Source organism: Gymnogyps californianus, chromosome 4 (assembly GCF_018139145.2).
Source record: "Gymnogyps californianus isolate 813 chromosome 4, ASM1813914v2, whole genome shotgun sequence".
NCBI classification, from domain to species: domain Eukaryota; kingdom Metazoa; phylum Chordata; class Aves; order Accipitriformes; family Cathartidae; genus Gymnogyps; species Gymnogyps californianus.
In genome coordinates, this window is record NC_059474.1 from 75,748,693 (window position 1) to 75,766,793 (window position 18,101).

Sequence of the window (18,101 nt, forward strand, 5' to 3'; positions counted from 1 at the left end):
TGAGAGTACATGTGGCTCAGACACATGCAAAAGTCCTACATAACACCTTCATGAGCTAGTGTTGTATCTAAGACCGAAACAAGTTTTTTTATTTAAACAGCCAATGTTCCTGAAGAGCAGAAGATGTTTTATGTTCTCTCACACTGAAACTGGTCTTGAATCACTAGGGCCTTGAGGTAGAGTTCATGCTACAAGTTTCTGGTCATTTGACCATCGGGTTCCTAAGGAATAATTGCTGAAGAAAGCGATACACTAGTAAAAATCCTCCCCCTGCCCATCCCTCGGACATCCAGATCAAACCCTTAAATCGATGTTCCTAAAATGACTTCATAAACAAATCCCATCTCAGTAGCATCCAGCACTTATTATAATGAGCAAACATTTAAATTGTTAACGTATATTGCGATTTTAAAACTTAAACGCAAAAACATAAACCCAAGAGTTACACTCAGCCTAAGACTTCTGCTGTCTGACCACCTGTATTCAGAACACCTGAGGACCAGAAGCAGTACCAGCTGTGGGGCATTTCTCCCTCTGCTGTGCTAGTACAACTTTTTGCATGGCCGTGCTAAGAAATAGGTCAGGGAACTGAGGGAATTGGTCCAACTTAAAGGAAAAAACATCATCAGTAGAATTGCCAAAGCAGAATTCAAAGTGTAGGTCCACAAGCAATTGCTCTGGTAGCAACAAGCTGTGGGAATAGCAGTAAAGCAGGACAGAGCAGCCACCTGATGAGACTATTTCCAAACTTTCTGCATCGTAAAGCTGTGGCCCAAGACTCTGTAGGGAGCCATGAAGAGAAAAAGATATGCTGCTCTGATTCAGAGCACGAGCACACGCTGTAAAGATAGACCGTTTCCAAACTCAGTTACTTGGCAGAGTCAGTGATTGAGACATTACAACTCTCATCAATTTGTGAAGAGGTTCAAAAAAAAAAAATCTGACAGTAAGCTTTTAAACAAAACTTTCCAATTTAAAATTTGTTAAACTACAAGTACAATTTATTTATTTATTGCTGGTTATTGGCAAATATTAACACTAGGTTTTACTTAGTATAGGCAAAGTCAAGTTTCAACCTAAAATGCCAATCTAAAGGCCTACTCATGTGGTATTATACTTTATTTGCCACAAATAGAAAGACCCAGAGATTGAAAACTACTTACTTCTTGTCTCATTCCGTCTGTTGTTATGAGGTATTAACTTGTTTGTTTCCAGCAGAAATCTTGAGCTAGTTCGAGAGCCTGGTCTTTCTTGACTGTCTGACCTTACATCATCCAAGTGAAGTGGCACCCATTTCTGCTTGTTACCTTGAAAAATTAATATATTACTCTTAACTATAGGACTACTCAAGGTTTCAGCTCCTGAAAAGATTCTATAGCATTCTTGTAGAACTAGTAACAGTTAATTTCAAAGTTTAAAAACTGGGAGAAGCTTTCACACTGAAATTTTAAGATATGATGAATGACTAAACAATAATAAATGCAGTAAACAGGAATTTCTCAAACTGAAAGGTAACCTTACCTAAGCTTTAAATATATGAAGGCGAGCTTTTTTATTTAATGATTTTTTACATGTAAGCTCCATCACCAAGAATTTATAGCTACGTGTTAAATATATACAGTAAATTCATTACTATGTAATTTCACAACTTGCATATGAAATTTAAAGGTAAAAAATAACATATCAGGTTAACCACTAAAACAAAGATTTCAATCACAAACCATAAACATTTTCCTGAGAATTTAGCTGTGCTACTGTATTTTTACCTCGAGATATTCAGATTAAGTTCATTCAAGTGCATCAACAATTATCAGCAAAGCTGTACTTTGTTGTAGGCTGGCCTAAAATATCCACTAACCATTTATTTAACAATACTATTTGCTGTTCTATACTTGAATGGTGTTGTGGGCTTCATACCTTTGTAGCCAAGAAATATAAGCAAATACATAAAATGCATTATCCACACTGGGGGAAAAAAAAAAACCAAAACAATAGCTTGTACATGTGGAATGCTTTGCTTTAAATTTCCACTCAGACTGAAAAAATTAAAAGCAATAAAGGATTTGTTTTTAAATATATACATAGGAAGATTAACAAATCTAAACAACAAAGGTCTTCAGGATCTGAAGAAATATCAGCAGGGAAGCAAGAAAAAAAACAGCTGATGGCAGCAATATCTTGAAGCTCTCTCAGCTGTTTCTCCAGCCTACTCAAGTCTAATGACCAAATGAGATACATTAAAAATAAGAAGCAAAACTATAACAGATTGGATCAAAAGGAAATTAATAACCTGGTTTAGTTTTCAAGTGATAACTTCAAAGTGTAAGCTAATAGTAAAACATGAAAATTAAAATGTTAGTATACATAGTAACACACACACACATATATATGAAGTTAAATTAACATAGCGCTATCTAGTTAGTGAAATAAAGATGGGAGAGACAGTAATGGTTTGTACAGCCATGCTAAAATTTTCCAGAAACTGTCAGAGCTCCACGGACCATCAGTAGGACACGAGCTGCTTTTTCCCCAGAATTCCTATTTGACTAAACAGAACACTCCAAAACCTGAGAAAGGAAGCCTGTTTTAAGCTTCCTAGCAGAAAGCAATATATCCTGTTATCACTTAGAAAATGCAAAACATAAAAAGTTTCATCAAGTCATTCAACTGGAATTAATGCAATTGTATCAATGGTGACTTACTGCATTATACATAGTGCCCAGACTGACCTTTTTTCCTTTGGTTATTAGTTTGAACTTCATCTTCGCTAATATTATCTCCTGGACCATCTGGCTTTGCCTCCAGGTTGTCCTTGATTCCATTATTGCTTTTTTGATCAGATTTCTCCTCCTTTTCTCTTCTATTTGTTGGCTTCTTACTGTGACTTACAGTCTTACACTGCAAGAAATACCGGTAATTATTTCTGACAGTACAACTGCTGATAGCAAAAGATATAAATTTCCTTTACCTATTAAGATGCCTTTATTATTACCTGTTCTCAACCTCTTCAGTAGGGTGAGTTTTAAGAACTGTGTTGTTTTGTAAAGTCTCATTTTAAATAGTTCTATTTTCTGCTAACTTTGTAAGACTATAAAAAGAATTTTTAGACTAAGAAAGTTTTTGGTTTTTAACTGAAGATGTGGAATTGCGGAGTGCATAGCAATCATGTTTCAATATCTCAGAATTGAAATTTATTTTATAGGAAAGGAAGATATATTACTCACTAGTACCTACTGTTCAGACTCATTATCTTTAAAAAGCTGTGCTAACAGAATACTGAATGGTAAATCAGAAATTCCCATGATGCTGTACAATCTCAACAGCATGCCAAATGTTCATGTAAACTATAAGGAGCCATAGGTCTTAACTCTGACAATTTTGTTCCACTAAAACAGAACATGAACCAAAGATCAGAGGATATGGAGGTGTATGATTACAGATTTATTTTTTCCCCACATTAGAATATGGCATTTACTGGGAACTGTGTGCCTTTGAGTAGTGCCAGCATCCTGCAGATCATCACTTCTTGGAAATGCCACAGAATAACAGGTTTCAAAGAAGGCAAAATGAACAGCATTTTAGCGAACAGTGGAACGTTTCATTTTTCCCCGGTATCAATACAGGCTGGGGGATGAAGGGATTGCAAGCAGCCCTGCGGAGGAGGACTGGGGGTACTGGTGGATGAAAAGCTGGACAGGAGCTGGCAATGTGCACTCGCAGCCCAGAAAGCCAACCGTCTCCTGGGCTGAATCACAAGAAGCGTGGCCAGCAGGTCGAGGGAGGGGATTCTGCCCCTCTGCTCCGCTCCGGTGAGAGCCCACCTGGAGTGCTGTGTCCAGCTCTAGAGTCCTCAGCACAGGAAAGACATGGATCTGTTGGAGCGGGTCCAGAGGAGGGCCATGAAAATGATCAGAGGGATGGAACACCTCTCCTATGAAGAAAGGCTGAGAGAGCTCGGGTTGTTCAGCCTGGAGAAGAGAAGACTCCGGGGAGATCTTACTGCAGCCTTTCAATACTTAAAGGGGGCTTACAAGAAAGATGGGGGCAGACTTTTTAGCAGGGCCTGTAGCGATAGGACAAGGGTTAATGGTTTTAAACTAAAAGAGGGTAGATTCAGACTAGATATAAGGAAGAAATTTTTTACAGTGAGTGTGGTGAAACACTGGAACAGGTTGCCCAGAGAGGTGGTAGATGCCCCATCCCTGGAAACATTCCAGGTCAGGTTGGACGGGGCTCTGAGCAACCTGATCTAGTTGAAGATGTCCCTGCTCATTGCAGGGGAGTTGGACTAGGTGACCTTTAAAGGCCCCTTGAACCCAAATCATTCTATGATTGGTTATAATATCTACCTGCAAAATTAAGCTTCGCAGACATTTCTGCCAAACAAAAAGAATACTCCCATGTTGTGGACATAGCTTTGAACCTGCTGGAGTACATACAGTAGATACTGTAGTACTATGCCATAATTAATTTGAACACAAAGCCTTCCCCTAGACAAATCGAGATTAAATACAAACTAAATGTTATTTGGTTTAACAGACACTACATGGATTTGTGTACTAAAATTCTCACATACTTAAGTCAGCAAAAGGTTAATTAACACCTATGCAAAACAATCTAGACCATCTGGTAAAACAAAAAATCTTTTAAAAAAAATACTGTTAAAGCAGACTATTTCAGACAGAAAACATCAAACATGTATATTCTTAAAAAACACTACATATGTATCTCTCAGCCACTCTAATTAGTACATCATTAATCATATCAAAATTTGACAACATAACGAAGTAGATGCTAAAGACCTGCAGTACTAAAGAGAATGCAAAAGATACAGATGCATGTTTTCTTAAGTCACTAAAATCAGTATTTCCAAAAAAAGGAAAAAAGAGCTAAAATATGCATATTCTAGACTTAGTCATAAATCAACATTAGCATTTACAAACATTATTAAAGGATACAAAATTTAATCCTTTCAATGCTATTCAGTCTCTCAGATCTAAACTCAGCAGACCCTCTCTGTTTCTGATCATCAGAACATGACAGAAAATATCATTATTTTTGGACACAGTTACAGAATTTCTCTGCACTGTATCTCGTGTGTTACAACAGTAGCCTCTGAAAAGGTACAAACAAAAAGTACTGCATAGTGGAATCGACCACATAATCTTCAAGAACAGCATTTTTGAGTTGTTAGACTGTAGCAAACGAACAGGCTGTGCATCTGAGGTATAAAAAGCACACGTGAAATTATTTCTAATTTTATGAGTAACTAAGGAAGGAGTCTGATGCACAGCTGAGCGTTATACACCTCTAATGCCACCAGATGAATTAGCAGCTTTAGGATGCAAGTCATGCATCCTTCATGATATTATTAAATATATCACCGCTGTCTCCTTCTGAAGTGGTAGTCTCTTCTATTCACATCTCAGCAACCGACAGGAATACTGATGATGGAGAAGCTTATAAATACTTTTAAAAAAAACCTCAAATCAAGGATCTTGCATAAATCTTAAACCACGATGGGATGTATGCACACACTGAAGTATTCTAACTGGTATGTGAACAACTGAACAAGCATTAATTTATTGTCTTATAATCTATTCAGGTTTTAAAGATTCTTCTAGCAATCTCAAAGATTTTCTTTGAGATCCTGTAGAACAAGCTACTAAAAGGAGGGAAATTCTACCTAGCAGTAAACATAATGTTGTGTCAAATCTACAGACATCTATAATTTTGACCTGCAATGCTAAAAGCCTGGTTAGACACCTGAAAATGTTTTGTTGCTGACATAAACAACAAAGTTATGACAACCAGTTGAGGGAGAAGGGAGGGTGTTAGAAACTGAGCCCGCAGGACAAATGATTCATGCCAAACTATCTTAATACTCTTTTTCAGTTTTCATTTGGACACTTTCAATTACACAGTGCACACTGTTGATCCCAAATCTTCTGGTTTCCCTCACCAAGAAAACACTAAAAGCATCACAGGGGTGCTGCAGAACTAAAGCAAAGAGTGAAATGGCACCTCATAGCCTGCAATAATCCGTGCTCTGTTCTTGTTTTAAATAGCATAAAAGAGGTGTAAGATATATCATGCACTTATCACTTGAGATAAAGTGAAAGGAAGGTAATTTGACGGAATAGATGTTAACTAAAGATCCAGCCAGGGGAAAATATATCAGAGGAATAGGGCAAGGATAACTAAGTTGTCCTAAGACAACCTGCCCAAAGCATTCTGAGCGAACAAGCGACAAGCATGTTCACAACCCCAAAGGCCTTCTCATCTGTGCATAAACTTCCCAACAAGTAGAAAAAGGAAATACAAGTTTTAAAACGGTGGAGTAAATATGGCACATTTTTACCTACAGGTCCATGGCACACCACTAGCAATAAATGGGAGTGTATGTGTGGGGACTTGTGAAGGGTTCAGAAATTCCGGTACCAGTGCAGACAGTTAAGCACAGACCAGTATCCTGAATTATTGACAAAATTTCTGCTGAAACCCTACAACACCCAAAGCACGTTCTGGGGGGAATGGTATTAAGCAGAGAAGTCAATATGTTTTTTTAAACCATAATACTGAAGACAACAAAGGATACTTACTTCATTGTTTGCTATTTCACTTGGTGTTGGCCAGTTCGTGATATCACCAAAATCACCACCCTGCAAAGATGACAAACAGTTTATACCACTTCCTAGGTTTAGTCCTTTTTAATACATGGAAGACATCAGTCGTGACTCAGAGGGCCAGATTACTCCTTTGAGCAGAATTGTTAGAAGCAGCAATTTTTAAAAACTGAGAAATACAACAGAAAACAAACACGCAACTTTTGAAAACAGGATACGATCAATTGTAGAAACAACTATTCATTGCAGTTACACCCAAATCAAGGTCCAATACATCTTAGCTTCTAATTAATATAACTGTCTAAAGAACGCCTTCATGAAGAATATTTTAAGTGGGCACAGCCAAAAACAGACAGCAAGCAAGCAAAATTTTCTACATTCTATTGTAAAACAAACTAAGAGGGCTTACGACTTTTGAGCACACATAAAGCAATTGTCTGATTAAATGTTATCTTACACATAGCTTCCTATGTGATTTAAAGGTACCTACTGCTTAAAAGTCTTTTAGCTTTTGGAAGACCTTTGAGCACATGTATTATTCAACCTAAAAAGGGCTGGCTGTACAAAATTTTAAAAACCTAATTTTTCAATAAAAGGATTCAGTGTCTCCTGTTGTCATAATGATAATTTTGCAACAGCGCATAAAGCACACACATCACATAATACGCAAAAAGGATTTCCAAAACCAATCTAGCATCACTTGTGCTCAAGTGATGTTGTTTCTTTGCAGCCCCTTCACATTTTTATATATCGTTGCTTTTTTAAACAAAAGTGCCTTTCCTTATCACTCATACTTACACCACTTTAGCATGCCTTCTAATTTCAGATTTCCCTTCCTTTTTTACTTTACGCTGTCTTCAAAAGTAACCATTATCAAGGCAGAACATAACACTTTGGCTGTAACTTCAAAATACCTTGCTATCTTATTATTTTAGTAATATCAGCTATTTACCATATTGAATATTTACAGCCAGAAATACTCCTTCGAAATTATTTCATTTTCCTACCACATTATCAGCTGAGCTAAATGCCAGTTTAGATTAACAGGTTAGATTAACCGGGACTTCTAACACAATCAGTCCAGTAACTCATAGCTAAATGTCCTTCTGGCAAATACAAACCTTGCTGCATTTCCTTGTCCTGGGTTTTGCTGCTTTTATAACTTTAGTGGAATTTTGTAGTTCTGAAAAGGAAGAAAAATATTTTCAGGTGAAGAATTAGACTGCACTTTAAAAGAGTAAGGAAGGTATACTTTAACAACTCTGTTTAACTATCTATCACACTGCACCATCGTTTTTTTAAGGCGTTGGTATCGAAGTCAATGAACACTTCCATAAAGTAACTAATAGTACATAACATTGAAAAATTCACATTCATAACGAGTGTAAATAATCTTGAAAACCAGGTGTACAGGATACTGTATAACACAGTATTTAAGCATTTGCTCCGCTATAAGTTCAACACTATCTCAAAACGCTGGTATTTTAACCTAAGAAGTAGCAAAGAAAATGAGCCCCTGAAACACATTAAAAAAGTTATCCTATTAGACGCTATATTTGTAAGACAGAACTAATTTACAAAATCTATCATTATGCAAGCATGAAAAAAATAGAAGCAATTACATATCACAAATTCCTAGTAATTTCCTTTTACAAGCAATTACTCAAATGCCAAATAAAATTTAGCCATATTGCTCATAATCAAGCCAAAGCAATGAAAAAAAAATATAAGGAAAGGTGAAACGAGAAAATTACTATAAAAACTACATTAAGACTTAATAAATTTTAATGCTCAAATTCCACAATGGATATGTTCATGATAAATATGAGCATTTGCAATGAAGCTGACACTCAAACATTTTCAGAATCATCCTGAGTCAAGACCTAAACTTTATAATAATGATCTCACCTGATCTCCTGAGCAAGAGTCCATTATACTTCTACCAGTAATATCTACCAGGAATTAATATAATCCTTGGAAATAACTCTCCCTCTCATATATGGCAACATTATTGGGCCTAACAATCTAGGATCAATAACCTACGTTGAAAAAAAAAAAGTCTATTTAAACTTACTACATCTTTTAATACATGTGCGATTACCCTTCTGTATATGAATCCGATTTTCTTATTCTGTGCAATTTTTCCCTACCCATCTCAATTGTGTTCTACTTTTTGTGTTGGGAATTCAGGGGAAAAAAAACCCACTAGTATCAGGCAATTCTTCTTGGAGATTAGAACCGAGACGGAGGAAACCACCTCTGAACTTCTCCTGTTAAGCCCTGGTTCTGTTCTCCCAATGAGTACTTTCCCATGGAGAAGTGCTCACCACCTTTCCTTGAAACTTCTTATTCAGTATTTTATTGCAAGACAAGCTTGAAACATTGAACATGACTGAAATCACTAGTGGATTATTATTTCATACAGGGATAACATCACCTCTTCAACCCTTATCTCTTTCAGTGACTAATCTTCCTTATCGTAGCTTCACACTGGGAACCCCACCCTCACGCCCCAGTGACTCTGAAAACCCGCTCTGTCTGCTTCCTGGAATATACCGTGAACGTAGAAGAACAAACTAATGTATACTCCATATTCCCCTGTAAATTATACTAATACTGCTATATACAACTTGCACCTCACACAAGACATGTGAACTCCGTGAATTCCTGTCCGGCCTTTGACCTTTGCCACACCATTTACCAGCAGGTTTTTTTCTTCTCCTACGGATCTGCTTTTTAAAACAAAGACAAAACACCCCCAAACTGCCTCTTTCTTGTTATGCAGCCTCAATTAACTTTAGACTGAGAGCTTTCAGAAACACAGTGACTGTGTAATCCTAATTTTTACTTCTCATTCAATAGTAAACTAATTGCCCTTTACAAAACAAGACAAACAGCTGTAGAGGTGGAGTAGCAAACAAATTTGTAATTTTCTCCAACAAAACTGCCAATTATCTGTAAAGGTAAACTGACTGGCCATAGCATTTGTCCTCCAGTAGTCAGTAAACACACGTCTCTCTTTAGCTGTTCAATTACCTTACTGAAGCCCTTTTTCCATCTCACAGCACTTTTACTTAAATTGCTGCTGAAGGACTGCCCTGCCAGAACTTCTACTCTGTGTGTCACCAGGGCGTAGCAAGGGATTCAAAAATAAAAGACTCGATGTCACTGCACTATCTTCGTCATGGGATACTATTCCAAGCGGCGGGAGAGGCTATCTGAATCAAGTAGAATGAAACCCAACTCGTTTTAAGGAATCTCTCTTATCTGTATGTAGTAATCCAAGACTTGGAAGATGCATTTGCACACTAAATGAAAAGAAAATTAGTGTTGGGCAACACACCGCCTAGTTGATGATGCCCCCTCTGAACTCAAAGGCCCGAGATCTCACTACGCTCTGTACTTCCCTACCTGAAAACAACTCCACAGAGTTTCTTGTCCTCCCTAAAGAGCCATGCTCAAAACCAAATTTAACTGATCTTTCCTGACCGGCTTTCTGGGACTTATCGTGTGGGAGTTGGATTTTAGTGTGAAGCATGAAAGGGAAGATAAAGGCGAAAGGAAAAAAAAAAAGGAGGGTAGGAGAATAAAAAACCAAAACATCAGATCACTTAAAAGGTTTTACCCAGGTCACATCTGTTATGTCGTTATGAACAGGCCCAGAGCCACTGTTCAGGCAAAACTTACTCTAGAGTGCGTTTAGATGAAAGCTCTATGCTTAACATTACTCCAGTGTTTGGTTTCAACATCACTTAACAGTGCTGAATACCCAGAAATGGCATCTTTAGTACATTGCTCCAGCAGAGCCCAACAAGCCCTTGCAAATAAACTATTTCAGTTATTGTTAATTCTAATCTAAATGCATTAAAATGGTTTATTCAGACATATGCTACAAGGTAATCTGTTTAGTAATGGCATGCTGTGTTGATAACAAATCAGTTATCTTCAATAACTTGCTGCGTTTCAGCTGAGTTTTGAGCATGTGGGGGGAAAAAAAAAAAAATCAAGGATGAGGAAGTTTAATTGCCAATGATCATCTTTCAATCACTGAACTCCATCCAGTAAAGATGCCATTCACATGAAAACAGAAATCAGCCTTCAAAGCCATTTTTATTATGGTTCTTCCAAGTCTCTTAATACACCACATCCTGACACGAGATATTTGCACATCCATGTCTTTCTGCAGAAAACATGCCAAGTGCAGTATATCAAGATACATGGGATGACAGTTCTGAAAAATGAAAGATGAATTTTGGAACCACCAAAAGAGCAGCAATCCTCTGGGGCAATGGCAACAGCAAAGGAAAAGCAGACTGGATGCTGTGCAGAGATAAGAGAAGCAAAGTTTGTACATAAAGATGTATCACCAAAGTACCACTGATTACAAGACAAATTACGTTTTCAGTAGTAGTACTTCAGAATGGATGGTTTGAAGTTCTGCAAATAACTAGTCAGCAAGTAATTTTTTCTGACAGAGGGGAAGGATGATATTGCCAATTTCTTCTGATAGCAAAGCCTATTAATAAAAGGTGGAACACATTCTAATTTTGATACAAACACGGTTTATGCTGTAAGGATTTCTAGACAATATTCAAGTTTTATTTTTACTTGGACTGCACATGTATTTCCTTCAGTGAAGGAACAACATCTCATAAATACCAGAAGTGCTTCAGGGCGCAGCTGAAATAACCCAGCAGAACAGCGCTTCAAAACTTCAGTGGAACATGTTTGTTGAACTTGTACATTTTCCTTTCAATGCTCAGTTTGAAACTTCACACTATAATCCATTTTTAAGCAAAGTAAGCTATACTTAAATCTATTGTTTTAACAGATAAATGTGAAAGTCTTGCAAATGTGACAAAACAATCCCTTGGAGTATATCATAATTTAAATCTAGAGCATGGATTTAGATCCAAGATCCTGGGAAATAAAAAAACCCAGTAATTATGCTAACATCCTTTCTTACAATAGTTCCAGCATTTTATAGCAAAACTACATTAGATTGACCTTCTTCACACTATGTGAACAACTAACCAAGGCAGTGAGTTATGACACCTGCATCCTTCCACCTATTTACATTCAAAACCAGTCAGTTTTTCAATACAACAAGCAATAGAGAAAAAAAATCCCCAATACATGATTGATTAATCATTATACTATTTATTTTCCTTGCATTTAATCTCTCGTCTCATTTTTTCTTTAGCTTCTTCATAGAAAGCTGCGACCTGTGACTCAATTTCTACAAAAGCTTTCATGGTCTAAAGGGAGCACATGCTAGAGCTCAGCAAGCCAGTACTCTGTCTTCGACTCTAGGCAGCAGAATGGATTTTTCCCTCGTAACAGGTCTCCAGTTTAGAAACGAACAAAAAAACCTACCATACAAAATTACATATGCTGTTACGCACAACTAAAATACAGACAGCAGGTTTGTAAAGGTAATGTTTTTAATCCCTTCAGGGTTGGGGTAATTGTCAATGTTGTACCTTCTGATAATTCTTAAAATAATTTTAAAAAGCTACCATTAAAACACTCAGTGAATTCATAAGAACTCACAATAATATCTGCCTCAGCTACACCAAAAAAACCTGATAATCAGATCATTTACCAATTTACTAATCAAAAGCTTGCTATTCCTAGTAACACAGTATGCCTGTACTAAACTGCACTTTTACAATCTGTTTTGCTAACAGACTAAAGCAAATTAATTTATACAATAGCACTACAGCAAACTGGTTCTGCTACCAAAATATCGATCAGATAAAATGTGTTCTTTGATGCCCAGAAATAAATGCAATGAAGACAAACTGAGCACAATATAAAAGACTGAAGTGTGCAGTTATTTTAATTAACTACATCATTCAAGCACCCTAGGAAGCAAATCCACTTCAACCGCTTAAGCAGCACAGGTATTTTGCTTCATTGAATACTTTCATAAATTTCATGAACAATTTTTGAATAATTACCTAATGAACCATTAGAGACCCACATCAGCTATATAAATCACATGAAGACTAGAGAACTTGTCATTCAGATTCCCTTTTGCAAGCTTACAAAAAGGGCAGCACTTCAGGGTTCATCAAAAGAAGAGGTGGGAGAACTTTCATAATAAAATTATTTCAACAGCTCCGTCCTGGGCAAATTATTTATATGGAGGAGGGGTACCTAGCCTCTTCTGTGAGAGCCCAGCTCTGAGGGGTAGCTGAGGAAAAACAAGACTCAGAGGAAAGGAATACAGGACTAACGCTGGGTTGTTCCGCAGCTTCTGTACGGACACATCTTGTTGGCTCAATTTAAAAAAGCTTACCTTGTTACCTTGTAAAAAAATTATCTACAAGATTATATAGGACTTCTTCCTTGCAACCATTCCTCTCCTCTTACTCACAAAGCTTCAACCCGAAGAACTGAAGACTTACTGCAATGTATTGGCTGGGTGCTACAAGGGAAGGCAAGAGGAGGAAGACACACCGCACAAGTACCTTTCATCATTTGACAGCCTATGCTAAAGCAAACTCCCTGTGTTCATGATCACTGGGATTAGATAGAAGCCTATTAATTTCACAAGCAATTTTATACTGCTACCAGTCTTTCTCCATGAGTTAAATGCAGATCAGGATGTAAAACTAGCTGTATAATTCTGAAATTATTCTGTTTAAAAGAGAAGTTTAATAAAAGGCTTAGTCAGAAACACCAAACTGTGGTAACAAACATACCATGAAAAATTCAAATATGTTTACATTAGGCGTTTGGTTTACTACAACACGATTAAAACCTACTAGCATATCTGGGACAAAAATATAATAGGTCATAGTAACAACGCTTTGACCGAATTCTTTCGCCAAGAATTTTTGGCCTTTTACATTACTTTTTTCCTTCTAGTGTCGGGTGATGTTAACAGTTTCTCTCAGTAACAAGAGTCAGGTTTGCCTCTATTACAAACTAATACCACACTAGATGGAAAGTCGAAAGATGACAGACTGGGGTCAATTTTCTCAAGTGCGTAACTACCACTGAACATACCATATGCACATGTCTCAGGAAACTTTCAACAAATTAAGCCAGGATCAACAAGTCGAACAGGATTCAGTCACTACTTTGATGTGAGATTCTTTTACGTTTTATTATCCTCTTTATGGATAGTTTTACATTCCATCCCAGTAGTATTTCTGCTCATCTACTTGTTATTTCACATGACTAATTTCCATACTACTACATTCATAAGGACCTAGTGTGACTGATTTTGCTTTGCCAACATGCAATTAGTTACTTCAAAATACATCCCTCATTGCAGATGGAGGCACACGGCAATTCCTTCCTTCAAACAGCCAGGAAAGATCAGCTGCTTTTTCTTTTACAAGGGAAAGAGTGGTGGCTCCTTCATGGTGCTTTCGCTGGTGGCCAGACCAAAACACGCACCACGGTACGTGTTCTTCACCGATGCCATTACCAGCAACAGTGACTCCCATATTTGCTCAATTATACACTTGCCACTGAAAAAGATGTTCCGGTGCAACTACTCAGTTTAATATTAATTTGATAAACGGTAAGCACAACTTTTATGCAGAAAAAAAATAATTTAAAGTTCTCTGAAATCATCAAATTAAGCATATAATGTGCACAGTGTATGAACTCACCGCCTGCTTTCTCCTCCTTCCTTCAACAACTATTTGCGTGTTTTATCTTAAGTGGAAAAGTAAACTTTACAGAAGGAGAAGCACGAGGTGCTAATGTAACAAAAGCAGCTTTCCCAACGCTTCTGATGTACCATTATTATTACTGCCACAGCAAGGCAAACGAGTGACAAGTTCCCTTTCATGCATGGACAAGACCACAAGCTGCTGCCCAGCAAGCCGGACTGTAGAAGCTATGCATAAATAGGTATTTATGGGTGCGTCAGTACCCACAAACAAAACAGCCGAGATGATAAAGATGACTATATATGTTGCCAAAAGGTTTGATCTTCAGCTAAGTAGAGATTTTGTGGTCTGGAGAACTTCTCTGCTTGCATGACCTGTACGCTTGAAACTATAAATTAAATACTCTTCTTTGTGAAGGAAGTACATATTTAATTCAAGGATAAAAGTGACTGTGAGATCACAAAAAGGTTTGTCAGGTGCCTTCAGGAGCAAGCGCTGAGATTGAAATTCTCAGGAAACACAGGGTGAAATACGTATTTTGAGGTCAGCGGTTTACTTCCAGCCAAGAACAATGCTCCAAGAAGCTGCTAACTTCTAGGAACTCTTTGCTAGCCTAAGCACAAAGCCTGGCAATTTCAAGTCAGGTCTTTGATGACCAACTTTGTAAAGCCATCTGCCTGTTTAGTCGGTACGGAGCCCGTAAAGTAGCTTTATCTTACATGTAGTGATCAAAGGCCAGAAAATTACACCACGGCTACTCTCGCTCCATCTCTTTCCACACAAACAGTCTGAATCCTGAGAACAAGCAAACTGACTACTTTTGTTAACATTTAAAGCCTCCGCAATCCAAACTTTCTGGAAAGTAAAACCAAGTAACGGATCATACGGAGGGCCTTACTATATAATTAGGCAAAAGAGACCTGCAGTAAAGCAAACGTGATTTAGCAATATTTCTAAAGAAAAGCAAAGTGAGACAAGCAGCTTACCAGCCCTGTTTGCCAGTACCAGAGCCCAGCGCCATGCGGGGCTCGCCGGAGGTCACCCCAACCCCAAGCCGGGGGTGACCATTTGCAACCCCCAGGAGTCTGCAGCCAGCACAGCGGGCTGTGTCCCGCTGTGATCGTGTCCCCGTCTCCCCCCCACCCTCCACACCGAGCCGCCTCGTCACCCCACCCCCCCCCCCAGGCCGGGCGAAGGCGGCGGCCGGACCCCACCTCCCCTCGCTCGCTTCCCTCCTCTGCCCATGTATGTCAAAAGCCAGAGCGGCCGCTCGGCTCCGGCGGAGCTGCACCGCCGGCCGACCCGCACCCGGGCCCTGCTGCGGCAGCACGCTGCCCGCCCGGGGAGTGGGGAGAAACACGCGAGTTTCGTTTCTAAAAACAAAACAAAACAAACAAACAAAACCCACCCCAAACCCAAAACAAAACAAAGAAAGAAAAACCAAAACCAGAAAACCACCACCACACGCCAGCCAGCACCCGGCCCGCCGCCCCCCCCCCCCCCAGTCTCGGTCCTGGTCCCGGCCCGGCCGCCGCACCTCGGTCCTGCGGGACGAGCTCCCCGTCCGCCGCGGGCGGGGAGGGGCTGTCCCGCGCGGGTCTGCGCCTCGTCCACGGGTTCTCCTTGGGCGGCGGGGCTTCCACCGCCGGCCGTCGCCGGCCGCCCTCCTCCGCGGCCTCCTCCCCGCGGGGCGAGCCGGGCTCCGGCTGCCGGGGCTCCTCCGACTCCCGAGGCTGGCTGACCGCCGGGCCGCCGCCTTCAGCGCCCCAGCCCCGCCGCTCGGCGGGCGCCGCCGACACCTGCGCCGCGGACATACCCTGCCGCCCGCCGCGAGGGGCCGCCAGCCGGGGCGGCCGCAGGGAAGCCAAGGCGGGGGGGACCGCCTCCTCCCCTCGCCACCGCCCCGCCCCGCCGGCCGGGGCTCCGGGAGATCCCCTGTCAGCTCCCCCGGCCGGGCCGGAACGTCGCTCGCTCGTTCCCTCCCTTCAGCCGCTCACTGAGCGAGCGCCTTCCGCAGCGCAACCCCTTCCCCAAGCTGCCGCAAGGGGTGAGGGGGGGGAAGCGAGGGGGAGCGACCCGCCGCCGCCTCCGGAGGGACGGGAGGCGCTCCCGGCCCCGCTGCGCCTCAGCCGCCGCGGCGCGGCTCGGCCCCGCCCGGCCCTGCCCGCGTGGAGGGGGGTGCGCGGGCGGCGGCCGCCGTAGCAGCGAGGCGGCGGGGAGGGGCGGGGCTTGGGGAGAGGGGCGGGGGGGGGGCACTCCTGTGCGTTATGACCTCACAGCGGCCGGGCTCGAGCACGGCGGCGCGAGCCCCCCGCCCCCCTCCGCGCCCGCGCAAGCGGCGGGACGCCGGTCCCGCTGTGCCCCCGTGCAGCGGCGGCAGCCTTCAGAAAGCACCTGCTTAAGTAATGTGCCAAGCGCACCCCCAGGCAGCAGGGGGTGTTTTTAATCCTGTTAAAAAACTTTATAGTTTATTTCAGTTGTTTAAGCACCTTTGTTAGTTACATACCCCGTTCTGACCTTGCGTTAATGAGCTTGCATTAATTAAAAGGGAAAAAAAAAGTCCACTCAGGTGCCCAAGCGGCGTACGATGCCAAGCGGGCAGTCGCCTGCAGGCGCCCCGAACCAAGCCCACTCGCACACCCCACCCGCGGAAACACAAACACACAAACGAAGCAACTCGGCATTCCTCGCTGCTGCTAACAAAAAAAGTAATAAATAAATGACCCAACAGCCGCTTTAAAGTGAGGGCATGGCTCAGTTTTGAAAACCTCATTAGAATCAGCGATCTTTTTAATATCAAGTCTACTTTGAAACTGGTGCTGGAGTGGAAGGCTGAAGCGAAACAGGTGAAGACGGCAGGCAATGCAGAACACGAAAGCACAAGACAGAGCAGCTGCTCTATGTTCCTGCTCGCCATTACAGACACACCCAATTAAAGACGGTTCAAGCTCTCAAGTAATGCTTACGGGACATTTCGTTTTTATAGGTCTCTCCCATACTTGTACAATACGACGAGGGTCTCAAAATGAAGTAGGAGGATAAACACGTTTCGTTGAAGTCAGGTGGACTTCTCTGGGTCAGCACTTCCAGTAGCACAGCCCAGAGAACGTGGTCAACAGGCAGGTGAGAACAGACTTGGGTCCAAGCAGCGAGGGAATCGCGCATCGTTTAAGCATTGCAACAGGCCGGTACCTTCGCTATCACACCGTGTCTCCTCTGCCTTTCTACTTTCTGCCAAAGACCTCCCAGAAATCATCTCGCAATAGCACACGTGCACTCGTACCACGCGTGCTGGATTCGTTAGGAGGTTATACCTGCGCTTCTGCCACTGCCTTATCCCAGCAGCACTGTGGGCACAGAATGAGGAAAGCTACTGCAGCATGAAATTCATCACCCCTTTCCCTCTTTGCAATCTCCTAGTGCTCCCATAATGCTCCTTGATTACACCTTCAGACATCCTTTCCTCTCCTATTTCTTGCATTCAGTCTCTTGGCCTTGTCTTACTCCCTTTCTTATAAAAGATCTTCCAAAAAAAAAGCCAAAATCTCTTTAATGAACTAAGCAAATTCTTAAATAGGCTTTTATAAAGCTAACCAAATATTTTTAAAGTAGTGTCACAAGTAACCAGATTTCCAGTGTTTTGTAGCAGCAAAATATGTTCTGTTTGGGGTAACATTATTCTCTGCTTTAATGAGGTTGTATGCAGTTTTACCCCTTCATCAGAAAAAAACCCACAAACCCACCAAAAACCCAACAAACCCCCACCATAGCTCACGCTTCTTCAGGCACCGAGGCATTTTCGGATTATTCTGGAACTGTGGCTACAGTAGCAGCTCAAAAG

At 41.0% G+C, this 18,101-nt stretch overlaps 1 protein-coding gene across 2 annotated transcripts in view; it reads right to left on the bottom strand.

Moving 5' to 3' along the window:
• Positions 1-16,135, bottom strand: part of LARP1B (La ribonucleoprotein 1B) — a 33,577-nt gene extending 17,442 nt beyond the window's left edge. The window contains exons 1-6 of one of the 2 annotated variants that reach the window (XM_050895353.1): positions 15,798-16,135; positions 9,321-9,344; positions 7,748-7,809; positions 6,603-6,662; positions 2,730-2,898; positions 1,164-1,307 (exon numbers count right to left, since the gene is read on the bottom strand). In XM_050895353.1, the coding sequence (XP_050751310.1) occupies positions 1,164-1,307; positions 2,730-2,898; positions 6,603-6,662; positions 7,748-7,809; positions 9,321-9,344; positions 15,798-16,074 (736 nt within the window). In that variant the 5' untranslated portion in view covers positions 16,075-16,135. The remainder of the gene's footprint in view (positions 1-1,163; positions 1,308-2,729; positions 2,899-6,602; positions 6,663-7,747; positions 7,810-9,320; positions 9,345-15,797) is intronic. The other variant, XM_050895352.1, reaches the window with a different exon arrangement.
• Positions 16,136-18,101: the final 1,966 nt, after the last annotated feature.